The sequence below is a fragment of the Perca flavescens genome, chromosome 2 (genome assembly GCF_004354835.1).
Source record: "Perca flavescens isolate YP-PL-M2 chromosome 2, PFLA_1.0, whole genome shotgun sequence".
NCBI classification, from domain to species: Eukaryota; Metazoa; Chordata; class Actinopteri; order Perciformes; family Percidae; genus Perca; species Perca flavescens.
The window spans coordinates 38679783-38695980 of record NC_041332.1 but is presented as its reverse complement, the minus strand read 5'-3'; the positions used below and the strand labels follow the sequence as shown (position 1 = coordinate 38695980).

Genomic DNA, 16198 nt, shown 5'->3' with positions numbered 1-16198 from the left:
ATTTCCGAGCCATGTTTGCAGAGCTGCAGAGACTGCTGTGGTCCCTGGGAGTAACTGTAGGCTGTTGGCTTGAGTCCCCTTTAAACCCAGGCATTAAGTAGACACTGCATGTGTGTCTCTGTCTGATACAGGACATTGTGCTTGATGTGAACTAAACCCTGCTGTGGTGATACGTGTGCATTAGAAATATATGCTTTTTATTGGGGGTAAGAGTACTGGTCACACTGAGTATGTTAAAGGGTAACTTTTTTTGTTTTTTCAACCTAGACCCTATTTTCCTATGTTTTTGTGTTTAAGTGACTGATGGGAACGATATATATATATATTTTTTAAAGATTATTTTTTGGGGCTTTTTCCCTTATTACATAGTGACATGAAAGGGGGACAGAAATGGGGGATGACACGCAGCAAAGCGCAGCGAGTCAGATTTGAACCTGCGCTGCTGCAGCATTCAGCCAACAAGGGGCAAACGCTCTTACTGGGTGAGCTAGAGGCCGCCCTAGAACAATAATATTTGAAATTGGTCCAGAATTAAACAAGACCGCTGCAGTTGGCAGTCAGCGAAACAAGCTAAGTTTTGGGCTATTGTGCACAGTCAGTTAGCATCCACTAAAAGTTCAGTTTTTGCCACTGACAGGCTCAGATTATTATCCTACATGTCTGACAACATCATGGAAAGGATCCCTACAGAGACCTTTTGTTAAAGAGTAAGATCCTTTTTGATTAACGTGAAACAGCCCCAAAATCACCATCACCAAACCCACTAGACTCCATGTAAATAATCAGTACTTTTATCATCGTAAAACACACTTCATTCAAAGTCAACAGAAACAAAATAAAACTATCAAAAGCCGTCTTGGTTTCTCTTTCCACTGTTCCAACAATCACTACTCTGATTTGGTTGAAATAAACCCTTAATTCACCGATTTACATGTGGAAATATGTTGGCTTTATACACACTAAAAGTACTTATTATTTACATGGAGTCTGGTGACGGTGATTTTGGGGCTGTTTCATGTTAAACTAAAAGGACCTTACTCTTTAAAGGTGCAATATGTAATATTGTATGTAATACTGGCAGCTAGCGGTTAAAATTGTTACTGCACTACCAATTCAAAATACTGGAGAGTCGTCTCCCCCGCCCCCTCCTGCCCAGACTCGAAGTTCACGGGGGTTGCCAGGCTGAGACCGCAGCATTCACAACAATGTTGCTAGACGCTTTTCTCACATAGCCAGACGTTACTCCACAGCACAGCGGAGTAGCTAACTGTAGATGCTAGTCTCACATAGCCAGACATTACTCCACAGCACAGCCGAGTAGCTAACGGTAGATGCTGGCTATATTGACAGTCATAAAAGCCTGTGCTCACGTGGAGCTCTGTAACCAACTGACAGACACACTTTTTCGGCTTAAAATGACAGTATGAACCGCTAAAAACACAACAACCTCACTGTCCTCTCCACACGCCAGTCAGGCACACTTCCTCGGCTTAGAATTACAATATGAAACGCTAAAAATACCACTACCTTGCCGACGGAACACACTTCATTGGCTTAGAATTACGGCAACAATCGCTAAACACACTGCAAACTCACAGTCCTCTCTTTCCGATTTACAGCCCCCCTCTCGTGGCTTAAAATAACTCACCGTTGTTGGCTCCAGCCGCTAAACTACATGTTGTAAACAGCCATCGGCTGCATGCCTGGTCCTCCCGGTAACGTTAACAGTTAGCAGGGTTAGCATGGCGGCGTTAGCCAGGACCAGTCGGGATCACTTTACTGGCTGTCTCGATTGTTTTTGCGAGTAACCAACTCGGGTACTCTAGCTATAAAATTCAATGTGAGTACACAAATGTTGAAATGACAAAAAATGCCCATCCCTAGTAGCTGTGATAAATTAGCCTGAAGCTAATGCTTACCTGTTCAGGAGAAAATAAGCCAACTCTGCGTCCTTTTGGGATCTAAGCTGTCTCCATCTTTCAAATACATCTCCAATATTTACCAGTGGGTTGTTACGTCTCTGGTCACGCAACTGTTAGAAACATGCTGTTTTCTTTTTTTATGTCATGTAGAAATCTATCTCCGTTGATCCTGTTCGTTTGTTTGCTGCTTTCATGGCTGTACTACCGTTACAGCTGTAGTGTGCTGGGTTTACGTTTTTACAGGTATATCTGGCAACCCGGCCTGCCTGTCAAACTGGGCCGTTGAAAACAACACACACATAATCAAAACATAAACATAAATTCCGTCATGGAATGTAAATTTCAAAAAGAAAAAATACTGACATTAGCATTGTTGTCAGAAAAGATAGTATTTCAGTTTAACATGTTTCCTTAATATCTGATGAGGCATTGGTGTCATTTTTGGATTTATTACAGTACAAATATTACATATTGGACCTTTAACAAAAAGGTCTATCTCTGTAGGGATCCTTTCCATAATGTTGTCAGACACTTTAGTGGATGCTAACTGACGGTGAACATTTGTCCTATAGGGTTACATTGCATCCCGGTTTAAAGCTACCGGTTTATAGCTGCCGGTTACAGCGTTCTTGCTCAATACTGGACCAATTTCAAAGAGTGTTGTTAACATTAGTCACTTAGACACCTATGCATAGGAAAATAGGGGCCAGGTTAAAAAACAACAACACAAAAGTACCCTTTAAAAAGGTATAGAACTCCAAAATGGCCAATACTAACTAAACAAGACACAACAAGGAAATAAATGTATGAGCATTCAAAGAATAAAAATATTGTTAAATAATTGAATAAATCATTACAAACATAAAATGTCTGTTATTTCATCATCACAATTTTAATTGTTTGTATTTTGAAAGATGTATGTGTCATGGTTATAATGTGGAAATAATATTGTATAAAGGAGATAAATGTCCCATTTTTTTTTTTTTGGTTGGAGTAAACCCACACAAACAAGGGGAGAAGATGCTGGGAGGCGCCAGTGCTCAGCCACCGTGACATCCCAAAGGCAAGGCAGAGAGTGTATCCTCTTAAATACTGAGCAATTTCTACTCCGGCATCATCAAGAGCGTCCTGACGGGGAGCAACACTGGATAAGTTTCTCAGGAAGTAATATGTTACTCTTTACTTATTACTCCTTAAAAAAAGTAATATTAGTTTACTTATTACTTGGTATCAAAAAGGATTATTTACGTTACTCATAACTAATTGGGTTGTGATGGAGCAGTGGATATGACACATGCCTTTGGTGTGAGAGATCTGGGTTTAATTCCCACTGCAGTACATCAACCACTGTGTCCTTGAGCAAGGCACTTAACTCATAGTTGCGCCAGAGACGTGCGGCCTCTGACATATGTGGCAATTGTAAGTCGCTTTGGATAAAAGCGTCCGCTAAATGACATGTAATGTTACTATATTACCTTCGCGCCCCCCCCCCCCCCCAAAAAAAAAGACACAAACGCACAACCTGCCAGCTCCTTCATAACTAATTCTACTTCATTGGAACAATAATTAACCTCACAGGAGGAGTCAACAATCTGCAGAACTGCAAACATTCTGCATTCAGGCTGTTATTACCAAGACTATCGCTGATTTAAATGGGCCTATTATGTTTTTTGTCGAGTTTCACATAGGCTTACATTATGAAAAGGACCTGGCGACGCAGATTCCCATCACTGTAGTAATTCTGCCCATGTGCACAAGGCAAGAGTGGAGAAGGACACTGCTCTGCTCTCAGTGACATGTTGGATAGTCTATATCCTTGACGTTTCACTTTAGGAATTATTCCGTTGTAGCCAGAAATTCCTCCAGATTTCACTCTTTTTGGCAGGACGTCCGGTACCTTTCGCTTTCTTTGTGTTGGCGTTCTAAACTCCGGTGGTTTTGAAGACTATGGTTAACTGCTCCTCAGATCTCTGCAGGGTAAATCCAGACAGCTAGCTAGACTATCTGTCCAATCTGAGTTTTCTGTTGCATGACTTAAAAAACTTTTGAACGTACACGTTCCACCAAAACAAGTTCCTTCCCGAGGCTATTTTGCAGAGGCACTGTGGCTCTAATAAACCAGAGCACATTTTTCTCCCATCCAGGAATGCTGTGTAGACTAGCCAGACACTCCTCCGCAGCGCTGTGGAGAAAGGTCTGGCAAAGCGAGACTAATGTGTGTGCAACTTGAATCAGAGTCTTAAACTCGAGTCCCCATCTCTGGCTGGGTCCAACAATGGTTTTAGCCACATAACAACAAAGTTCTCTCAGTTATTATTTTTTAGAGTAATGTTATAGGGACAGGAGTGGCACAACTCAAATGTTTTTCTCATATCATAAGAATCAGCTTTATTGGCCAAGTATGTGAAAGACATACAAGGAATTTGACTGGTGTTTTGCATTTCTCTCAATGAACTTAAATGAAATATACAGCTAAGAACGAAAACGTCTACAAAACAACTTTTGAAAGTACACGTGTTCCACCAAAACAAGTTCCTTCCCGAGGCTATTTTGCAGTGGCACCGTTGCTCCATCCGATGCTTACCACCGCCCAAGACAATTGTGATTGGTTTAAAGCAATGTCAATAAACCAGAGCACATTTTTCTCCCATCCCAGAATGCTGTGTGGACTAGCCAGACCTTCCTCCGCAGCGCTGTGGAGGAAAGTATGGCTATGCAAAACTAGATTTATATTAACAGTGACAGACTGTCTTTAGACAATTTTTATTCACAACATAAAAAAAGAAAATTATGAGGCAGCATTTTTAACCTCCTTGATATAATTTTGTTAATTTATAAGCACAAACTAAAAATAAAGTGCAAGCAAAATGAAACATTGTAATAAATATAACTGTCTAAGAAACAAGCAGACAGTATAAAATAAACTACAGTAATAACTGAGCAAGTAACGTTTGCCTGTCAGTGTGCTAAACCAAGACGTGAATGTAAATATAATGTATAAGTTAATGTGTCTAAACAGAATGGGCTGGTGGTGGGGGCAATTGTTAGCGTGTGAATATAATGGGATGCCTCATGTGCTGTGATATAGTTCAGTATTTCTCAAAGAGTGCCCCCCTGGTGGTCCGTGAGTAGATTAGGTAACATAACATGTTTTTCATTTAAGATTCAAACAGTGTTTCAGACACTTTGTGGCACGTGGTGGCTCAGTGCGTGCTGCTCAGTTTTATACACGTAGACAACATTCTTTGCATCTCTACGTTTTGTTTCACGCTTGCAGCTGCCTGTACAACTCTCCATTGTTGAATTGGTGTGCCAAGAATATTATCTGCGCATGTGAAATTATATAATTTACTTGGATGTTTTATCGCGCTTGGGAGATATGACATAAACCTGATGCCATAGGTTTGTATCATTCATGGTAACAGTTTATTTTTTATGGCTGTTAACAGTATTTTGATCTGCGCGACCTATTCAGAAGACTACCTGATCTCAGATCAGTGATGTAGCCTATGTAAATGTTGGGGCGTGACAAAGATAGATACTAAAGCCAAAAAAGGAGGAGCCACCGAGTTGACATCAACGTGGTTCATTGAGGTTTGCCCATTTTCAGAGGCAGTTTCAAATTGTGAGATTTGCAGAGGAAAGAGGTGTCAATGGGATTTTGAGGTTCTATGTATGTCTTATTTACCCACCAAACTGTCGTTATTCAACTATGACAAGGTAAAATCGGTTTTGCATTCTATCACCCCTTTAATGTCAGTAATCAACTGGGGAAGTTTCACAGCTGTTAGTTTATTCCCCCCCTATTCAGCTGGAGTATCTCCCCTTGATCCATTCAGCTACATTATAAGCTATAGTATTTTAATATTATAGATGATGGTGGGTAAGGAAGAAATCATGTGAAAGGAAGGTTAAGCATTCTGACTAAAGTCACCTCTCTATTGGACTATGTTCATATGTATATGTTAATGATATTTAGTAGGCCTATAGTTGTGTAGTTGTTATTGGACAAGAGGTTTTGTGTATCGTACGTCATCCTATTTTATTATTCTTATATCCTAAAAATGAATTATGTCACTCTGCGCCACCTTAGGGGCAAACTGAGAGCTGAGAGCTGGCAGCCTTCAGACAGGCCTGTTGTGTGATATCAGGTCAAATCAATAGTTCGCCTATAAAAATGATACCGAATAGTAACTTATGTGTTAGTCCTCCAGAAGGCTATGCATCTATCATGATAACATACCGCCTACTGCTAGCTTCCTATAGCCTCATTTTGCTCTCATAAACGCTGTTTTACGTTTGGCTGTCGGCTGCTCTCGGTTCTTCCTCGTGCCTCATCGGTATTCCTGGGCAATCCTCGGCGCGCGCCCCCAGTCCAGCAGCAGCAGCAGCAGCAGCGGCGGCCGCGGCACGCGCATCTTCGGGGAGAGGAAAGAGCATCTGCAGAGCTCTAGACGCTTCTGAGAAATAGCTGGAATGACGCCATGAGCTCGCGCCGTGTGTGATGGAGGAAACGTTTTGGTAGTTGGCGCTGCCGTGGCTGATGTGGCGTCGCTTGAGGAGCCTCAACACCACCATGAAGCTGCTGTTTGTGCTCGCGCTCTTATGGCGCGAGGCGCTGTGCGGATCTCCGAGCGTCCAGATCGGTAGGGTTGTCTTTTCTGTCACTTTCATCTTCACCTCTCCCGTTCAAGCTAACAGTGATGGTTTAGACTATTGTCACTGTTAGCTTGTCTCCTTCCGACATTCATCGCTACCTGTCTTCCTTCCACTAAAGCGGGCCTGTTTCACTCTGTCCTTCTGTCCGCTCTCAGTAACATGAGGCCTTCTGACGGCACGGCACGGTACGGCACGGCTGCTGCAGTGTTCTAATTATGTCAACATTTTCATCTTTTATATTATGTAGGCCTATGTGCTTATTTGCGCGTGCATCTAACCACCAGTGCAGCGTGTGGTGCATGTGCGCGCGCACGCATATGTGCACGTCTGTATGTCTTTAAGGTGTTACCTGGCACACAGTCAGGTACATCCGAAAGAAATACAATCCAGCACTTCAGACATTTCCTCCATTCCCTTGCCTATATACAGCGACCCCTGAGACAATCAAAGTGGAATTTTCAGCCACATGCTTATATTATATTAAAATATGAATAGGATAGAAGTAGACATACAGTTAACGTACTTGAAGGAGCAGTGTGTAGGATTTAGGCAGAAATGGACTATAATCAGGGTGCCAAATATGAAAAAAGAGAGGGGGGGGTTTGATCATTCAAAACAAAACATGCAAGAATTAAACTCCCCTTCCATTTCCAAACCTATACCATGGATATAGTGCCAATCGACCAGCCATGCCAAAACACTTATTTATGAACATCAATATTTAATGGAAAATAATCTCAAAATGAAATAGCAAAATGTGGTGTCAACATAAAACACAGCTTTCAAGGCAGAGCAGAGTTCACTTCCCGGGTAAAAAACAAAACCCTATTACCAAGGAAACGCATGTTTGTTCCTCGGAAATGTTTAACTCCAAACCACGATCTTTGTCTTAAACTAAACAAGTCGTTTTTTTCCCTAAACTTAACTGTCATCGCTGCATGATGCTCACTTTTTCTGGCTAAACTCAAATACCGTGGTCCCTGAAAGGAACTGCCGCCGAAAGACGGAGCTCCAGCGTCACAGAGCTAAACACAACTATCAACTGCCGCTTGGATTATATTGTTCTGTCGCACTACTTTTCACGTTACAGCACTTGGTTTAAAATCCTTCTATTTTAGGTATATAAGATATAGTCTATTGCTTAAGTAGCACTGGGGGATACAAATAATTCAGCAGAGGCAAAGACATGTAGACAAGAAAAGGGGAAATCCCCCAGAAAATCGCACCCTGAATATAATATTCATAATCATGTACAGTGTTTCCACAAGGGTTTTTTCAGCAGCGAGGGGAAAGGGTTAATGTTAGGGTTGAAAATGTGTGGGGGTGCACTAGTAGCGTCACTGCCAGAAGCAGCACTATAAAATAGTGTAGGTGTTATGGGTCCTGAGCGTGGTCCCACATGGACAGATTATGCTGGTTGTAAATGGTAACGCCACCTAAGTGAATACAGCGTGTTGTTCCTTTTTAGCAACAGTTTGCTTTATTTGCAATGGTTTTTCAAAAGCATCATATATCTTATCCATACAAAATATCAGAATTAAAATATGATGTATTATTATTCTTTATCCAGCATTATATTCAGAGTTTAAAATCTCCTTCAAGTACCTTCTGTCCTGATAATGCCTCTCTTTTCACTTTAACTAAACATTTGAAAGCAGAACTTGTACTGTGGGTTCACAGGCGGTTTTACCAGATGACATTGTGGGCCTTGTGGATTTGTGTTTTTGATAATTAGTTTTTTTTTTTAACTCAATCTGTAACACATGTTGCAGCACATTCAATCCATTCCAATCCATCGTTTTATGAGTAAATAAACTATATGTACTAGTGTAGAAGTTTGGTATAATTTCGGGCATTATTAGTGGGGTCATTTACGAGATACATCACTGGATCCATTAGCCCCTGCGCTAAGCTATTCAGCTGATAACGCTACTCTACGCTAACTCTCCCAGTGTTCGACCCAGGTAAAAAAAGATTCTGGGGGGGTGTTTGGCTTGAGGTCATGGTGCAAAGGACCCTAGGGTGAAATTACTCCGAACCATCACTTTAAGCACGGGTCCTGGCCTGAGGATGAACCACTGATTTTGCAGGTAATTAAATACAGTTACAACATAAAACACTACTATTAATAGAGTAGAATCCAATAAAATACAATACAGTCAAAGAGTTGAATGGCAGCAGGCAGGAATGATTTCCTATCGGTGGCGGCTGCGCTGCTATCTGATGTAGAGGCATAATGTATTAAATCAAGAAAGTTTCATAACTGGTTAAAAACTCCTCGTAGTTGCTTTAAATAGCATTTAGAGATGCACCGATTTCAACTTTCTAGGCCGATTCCGATTTTTCATTGAGTTTAAACTGCCGATACCGATTTTAGCCGATTCCGATTTCATATTTTTGAACCACTTTCCAGCACACACAAATATTTAATTTCTATCTTTTCTTTAATAGAACATTTTTTGAACAGATAATCGATCACTATAAAACAGAACTATATAAATGACTGCTGGTGTAGGACATTCACACACATCTAAAGTGCAATGTTAGAACCATTTCCTTCTTCTCACATCCAATATCACACTAAAATATATATATATATATATATATATATATATATATATATATATATATATATATATATATATATATATATATAAATAACAAATAAAAATAAAATAAATATAGTCTTGCAGTATAAAGATATTTCTCAAAACACACACTCAGGCCTGTTTGAACGTCAACAGTAACGTTACCTGAAAACAAACGTCACACAGATGATTTAACGTCACCGCTCATTTTACACACAGTTTAGCAACAAAACTAAACGCTGAGGTAAGATTAGGCTACTATGTTTTTAATGTTGGTTTGGAGAGGTATGCATCCCCACTAACCTGGAAAGCGTTTTAAACAGTAACGTTAATACAGCGTGTCAGAGGAATACAGCGTCTCTCTTTTCTTTTTCTTTTTTGCAGCGGGGGCGGCAGAGGGACCGCAGCGTTCGCTAAAGTTAGCTTCTTGTCTCATCTGGGGTCTGATTCATCAACGTCAGTGTGCCCAACACTATTTTTCGATAAATAAAGTAGCTGTCAAATTTCACGGGACCCGCGTGAGTGCGGTTTTCATGTTCCAGTTGTTCAGCCTCAGAGGGGAGAGAGAGAGCGCTTGAGATCAGTAGAGCGGACGGCGCTGCAGAGCTGTAATCCCGACTTTATGACATTTCATAAACAGCTGATTGAGTGGCGGTGCGCTCATGTTGCGCAATGTTAATCATGCGGCGCCCGAGTGCATTTGACCGGCATATGTCAGACTGACCGCCAGGTCGCCGGTCATGGCCGGTCACGTGAAAATCGGCCAATTCCGGTCTCCGGCCGGTCAATCGGTGCATCTCTAATAGCATTCAAATTCCATGGTTGGTACAGTTGGTTTTTACAACTGATGCGAACCGTACGGGAGTACACGTGAACTGTACTGAGAACACCTTCTTAGGGGGACTAAGGCAAGGATCATAACACTAATCAATCAAACTGGACTTTGGGTTCAAGTGACTCGGATTAGGTCCCTGATGTAAAAGCCCCTTGCATTATATTCCATTATATTTTTATATTTTGAAATGCCACCTGCCTCCCAAATTTTGTGTTCTCCTTCACAAAGGCTAAGTAAAGATGTTTCCAACATAAGTTTTTGCATAAAAATGTTACAGAATGCAGAAAATGAAGTGTTTCAATTCAATTTTATTTATAGTATCAAATCATAACAAGAGTTATCTCGAGACACTTTACAGATAGAGTAGGTCTAGACCACACTCACAATTTACAAAGCCCCAACAATTTCAGTAATTCCCCCAAGAGCAAGCATCCCTTTTAAAACTCCCTTTTAGGAAGAAACCTCGGCAGACCCAGGCTCTTGGTAGGCGGTGTCTGACGGGGTCGGTTGGGGGGGTGATAATAAAGATAATGGAACAGTGACTACAATGGTCGTTGTTGAGGTTCATGTCATAGCAGGGCACAGAAGGGCGTGGGTGGACGAGGCACGACGCTGCAAGATGCAGCCGGACACAGCAGGGCATCGCAGCGCGTAGCAGGACCACTGCGACAGCTGCACCCAGCACCCAGATCTTGGTGCCATGGAAATATTCTGGGCAAAAAAGAAACAAATGGACTCCAGGGAGTAAACTCCCCCGAGCTAGCTTAGTAACAAGCATTTCTGGGACAAGGATGCACACTAAAGGAAACAATGAAAAGAGAGGAGAGAGCAGCTCATTGTGTCATAGGAAGGAAGGAATTTCCCCGGCAGTCTAGAATTATAGAATTATAACAGTATAACTAAGAGAGGAAGGTTAAGGAGTGGAGCCTGGTTGGGCAAGAACTCGCCCCCAGCTATACACCCTACCCCGCCGGTCTAGGCATAAGCTGCAACTCCTCACTCCTTAACTATAAGCTTTATCAAAGAGGAGGGTTTTCAATTTATTCTTAAATGTAGTGACGGTGCCTGCACCCTGAACCCAGATTGGGAGCTGGTTCCACAGGAGAGGAGCCTGGTAGCTGAAAGCTCTGGCTCCCATTCTACTTTTAGAGACTAGGAACCACAAGTAGCTCTAAAGTCTGGGAGCGCAGTGCTCTAGTGGGACAATAAGGTACTAAGGAATCCAATGCAGAGAAGCTAGTACAGGAGAAATATGATCTTTTTTCTTAGTTCTTGTCAGAACACGCGCTCCAGCATTCTGGATCAGCTGGAGAGTCTTAAGGGACTTATTTGAACAACCTGATAATAAGGAATTACAGTAGTCCAGCCTGGAAGTAACAAATGCATGGACTAGTTTTTCAGCATCGATTTGCGACAGGATGTTCCTAATTTTGACAATGTTATGAAGATGAAAAAAGGCTGTTCTTGAGGTTTGTTTTAGGTGGGCGTTAAAGGATATATCCTGATCAAAAATAACTCCTAGATTTAGTAGTAGTGCTGGAAGCTAGGGCAATGCCATCCAGTGTAGCTATATCTTTAGATAATGAAGTTTGGAGGTGCTTGTGCCAGCACAATAACTTCTGTTTTGTTTAATTTAACATCAGAAAATTGTAGGTCATCCAGGATTTTATATCTTTAATGCACGCTTGAAGTTTAGCTAACTGACTGGTTTCGTCTGGCTTGATTGACAGGTATAATTGGGTGTCATCTGCATAACATTGATTGAGTGTTTCCTAATAATATTGCTTAGAGGAAGCATATATAAGGAGAATAGAATTGGTCCAAGCACTGAGCCTTGTGGAACGCCATGGCTAACTTTAGTGTACTTGGAGGATTTATCGTTAATATTAACAAATTGAGATCGATCAGAGAAATAGGACGTAAACCAGCTTAGTGCGATTCCTTTAATGGCAACTAAATGTTCCAATCTCTGTAACAGGATGGTATGGTCAATAGTGTCGAATGCAGCACTACGATCTAATAAGACAAGTATGGAGAGAAGTCCTTTGTCAGCAGCAGTTAGAAGGTCGTTAGTAATTTTCACAAGTGCCGTCTCTGTGCTATGATGCATTCTAAATCGTGACTGAAAGTCCTCAAATAGACTATTCCTATGTAGAAAGTCACATAACTGATTAGCGACTACCTTTTCGAGGATTTTGGAGGGAAAGGGGAGATTAGATATAGGTCTGTAGTTGGCTAAGACCTCAGGATGGAGGATATGCGGTACATAACCTGTTAATAGAGACATATTGATCATGTCTAGTAATGAAGTGTTAACCATGGGTAACGCTTCTTTAAGTAGCCTTGTTGGGATGGGGTCTAAGAGACAGGTAGATGGCTTAGCTGAAGAGACTTTTACCATTAGTTTTTGAAGGTCTATAGGAAAAAAGCAGTCTAAGTATATGTCAGGTCTTATTGTTCTTTCTAGCACTCCTGCGTTTAGAGGTGAGCCGTTAGAAGTTGAGGGAATTTTATCTCTAGTTAAATGCTGTTGGAATATCTTCCTTAAATTTTGCTATAGCACTGTCAGATAGGCATCTAGTGTAGAAACTTTTATTTCATTTCGTATAGTTGGATAGTAAAAATTCGAAAGTTATTAAAAAATGGTCTGATAATAAAGGATTCTGCGGAAATACTATTAAATCTTCATGGCCCAGCCATGTTTCAGTAAGACAGAATAGATCATTTTGATTATCTGATATCAATTAATTTACTAGTACTGCTTTAGAAGACAGAGATCTAATATTTAATAGTCCACATCTAATTTTCCTATCCTGCTCTATCATTGCAGTGGTAGTTTTAATTCCAATTAGGTTGTTAAGTATTGCCCCTCTTTTGGTTACCTTTGATTTAACTGATCTGCGTCGAGGAACAGACATCGTCTCATTTTTTGGGATAGACTGTGGCTGACGGGGAATGGATGCTAAATTGACTATGTTTGCAGTCAACTTTTTATTACTTAAGGCATTCATCACTTTGTATGGTCTATTGTTTATTATAACTGGAATCATACTATTACTACATGCTACATTTTCAGATCCATCCTCTTGTAAACTGCCATTAGGATCAATACCTGGGGGGCATGAATCTGTGATATTTTCTACAGAATGTCAATACTTACCTTTCAGTGTGGTCGTTATGTTGTCAGATAGCAGACTGGCTTCATGTCGGTTTGGGTGGAGACCATCATGCTTCAGCAGGCTGGGCCTTTCCCAGAACAAGTTGAAGTTGTCGACATAGGGAATGCTAAGGGAAGCGCAGTGGGGTTTCAGCCAGGTGTGGAGCCAGAACAGTCTGGACCATCTCTCAGCACCCTTTCTGTAGGTAGGTAGAGGTCCAGAGATGACGATCCGTTTTCCTGTGCCCATCAGGGTGGTGATGAGAGTTGTGAAGTCTTTCTGGAGTGCTATCGACCATCTCTCTCTGATGTCGTTTGTGCCCACATGCACGATGATGTTGTCGACCTTAGCATGGCAGGCGAGGATGCTTGGGAGTTTGTTTGGGAGTTGCTGGATGTCACGGACCTTGGCACCAGGGAAGCAGTAGACCTTGGAGGGACCGCTAGGTGAAGGGGGGATGTAGAGGTCCCTGACCATGGAACTTCCGATGACCAGGGTTGAAGTTGTTGAGTCCGAGTGGGGGCAGGAGTGAGGGGGCGCCGACTGTGTGGATGTACCAGAATGAGCGGCAAGGGTGACGTGGCAGAGAAGGGTTTCCACAGAGCAGAGGGAACTCCTCATTGTCCATCAGAATGGTGTGGCAATTTTCCAGTCATAGAGGTTGGTCTGGGCCTGAGCGTTGTCCCGTGTCATGCCCCCTCGTATCATGCCGTCCACACCTCGAAAACTTCGGTCTTCGGGTCAGTTACAGTAGTAGGCTACAGGCGAGAGAGTGGTGCATAAGACGAGGACTGTGTGTCGGTGTTGTTCAGCAGTTGTTGGGTATGTGAGTGGAAATACATCAAACATGCTAACGCATATCCGACGCCATTACCCAGATGTACCAATCACTGGAACGAGACAAGAAAACCTCTTCTCTCTACAGTGCTTAACCAGCCTTTTGATACAAATAACTAAAGTTAAATTAAAAGGACAAGAGCTTGGATGTTAAACAAGAGCTTGTTTAACATCCAAGCCTGCTTCATGTGTCTGTTCATCATCCCATTTTTTTGCTGTCATAGGCGAGCAGCGTGCTTCACTTAATGCACTCAACAAAGCCAACACACATGTTGTCACTGCCCACGACTTGTTTATGGTTCCATACCGCCGACTTTCAAAGTTAGTTATTTTTTTTCTTTACATCTTCAAGCTCCATGTTGCACTTAAGCTACACAATACAGCACAGCAGACCTGGTGTGATGCGTGCGAGAGGAGGAGACTCCGTGCATGACAAGTGTTGCCCTACTTTTTTTACATTTGTTACTTTGGCCTATATATATATATATATATATATATATATATATATATATATATATATATATATACAGATACTATTTATGATTATGGCATAGCTTTGTCCCCACCCAATTAGGCTAATTAAGTAATGATAAAAAAAACACAAATGCTTGATCAAGCCCGGCCCGAGGATAGTGGCGGAAAATAACGGCCCGGACTCGGGCAGAAAATCTAAATTCTAGCTCAAGGTTCAGAGGTCAATATTTCAAAGCAGGAGTAATGCATCCTTTTCAGACTGACACGTGTTACTCTCCAGATTGAGACCTTTCCAATTATGTGTTTGCTATAGTCCTACGACAAGGTTTTAATTTTTACATATCATGGAGACCACTTTGCAGCCAATAGCCTGAGGGATATTTGCCTTGAGTTCAAATGCTTCACACATAACACTTGACATATTGTTTTATCATACAGCTGACTTATACTTACAATAAAAAAAACAACATAAACAAAGACTGAAGCACATCACAGCCACAATCTATTGCTCATCTTTCACAAACCGTGACAAGAACAACCTACACACAACCCTATATGCATCATATCATGAAGCTATTGCACAACCTCTGCAGCCTCAAGTAACATTATTTAAAGTTTTAATTGAGGTAGTTCCAAATTAGGCCTATAGTTTAGAAATATTTAGTTTTCTGGGGTACCCTATATCTTCTGCCAAAGGGTAAGAGCTTATACTTGTCATGGAGAATAAAGACAGATCAGACCATATTTTTAGATATTGCCATGCTTTGTGACATATGTATGCTCTGTAATGCAGCCTGGTATAACATAAACCCTCTGATTCACTGTGTGTGTCTGCTCTAAAACACACACTTTCAACACAGGCCTTCCAGCCAAAGGTGTTGTCCATATGAACACCAAGTTCAAGTTCCACTTTATTTATCCTTTAGAAAATGAAATTTAGTGTGCAGCAGGATGTCTAAAAAACACATACACACAACAAAAGCACCACCAGATGCCAACAACATTGTAAACACAACACAGGACACACATCAACACATCAAGGTGCCTATAAGAGCAGAGCCGATTGATTGGTTCATCATTTATGACCTCTGATACCCTCTGACCCAACGTAACGTTAGTTTCCCTTCTCTGTCCTTTCTCACAGAAAGAGATCAGAATAAAATCTGTTTAGCCTAATGTTACTACTGTGAGTCCATTCAGCTTTACAGATATCACACAAAGCTAACAATTCCAGATACATAACAGTTTTTGCAATGTGCATCTCACATTTCATATCACATTTTCACTCACTGTGACCACTACTACTGTCATTACTAAACATTGGGCCAAAATATGAACAATAACGTTGCCGTCATTGGGCTTATTTGCTACCGTTAGCTACCGTTACCTCCGAATAATCCAGCAAATAGACCGCACCCTAGGATACTGTTACCTGAAACAGGTGATTTAATGTCAACGCTCATTTTACACACAGTTTTGCAAAAAAACTAAATTCTGAGGGAACATTACTATCTTTTTTCATGTTGGTTTTAAGTGGTATGTACAGTATCCCCACTAACCTGGTGAAGGTTTTAAACAGTAACGTTGATACAGCGTGTCGGGGGAATACAACGTGTCCTGGGAGTCAGATGCAGAGGGACCGCAGCGTTTGCTAACGTTAGCTAGCTGACACTATTTTCCAATATACTGTAGCTGTCATATTTCACAAGACCCTTGTGAGTTTGG

The 16198-nt window shown here is 41.4% G+C and overlaps 1 protein-coding gene across 5 annotated transcripts in view; it reads left to right on the top strand.

The window, feature by feature from the left end:
- The first annotated feature begins 6040 nt into the window (after positions 1-6040).
- The window catches only part of LOC114564267 (glutamate receptor 2), a 100439-nt gene continuing 90281 nt past the window's right edge, over positions 6041-16198 (top strand). For 4 of the 5 annotated variants that reach the window (XR_003693733.1, XR_003693734.1, XM_028591543.1 and 1 more), the window contains exon 1: positions 6043-6568. Coding sequence is in view for 3 of the 5 variants with exons in the window: in XM_028591543.1 (XP_028447344.1) it covers positions 6466-6568 (103 nt within the window). In the remaining 2 variants the exon portion in view is untranslated. Of the gene's footprint in view, positions 6569-16198 lie in introns of all 5 variants that reach the window. The other variant, XM_028591521.1, reaches the window with a different exon arrangement.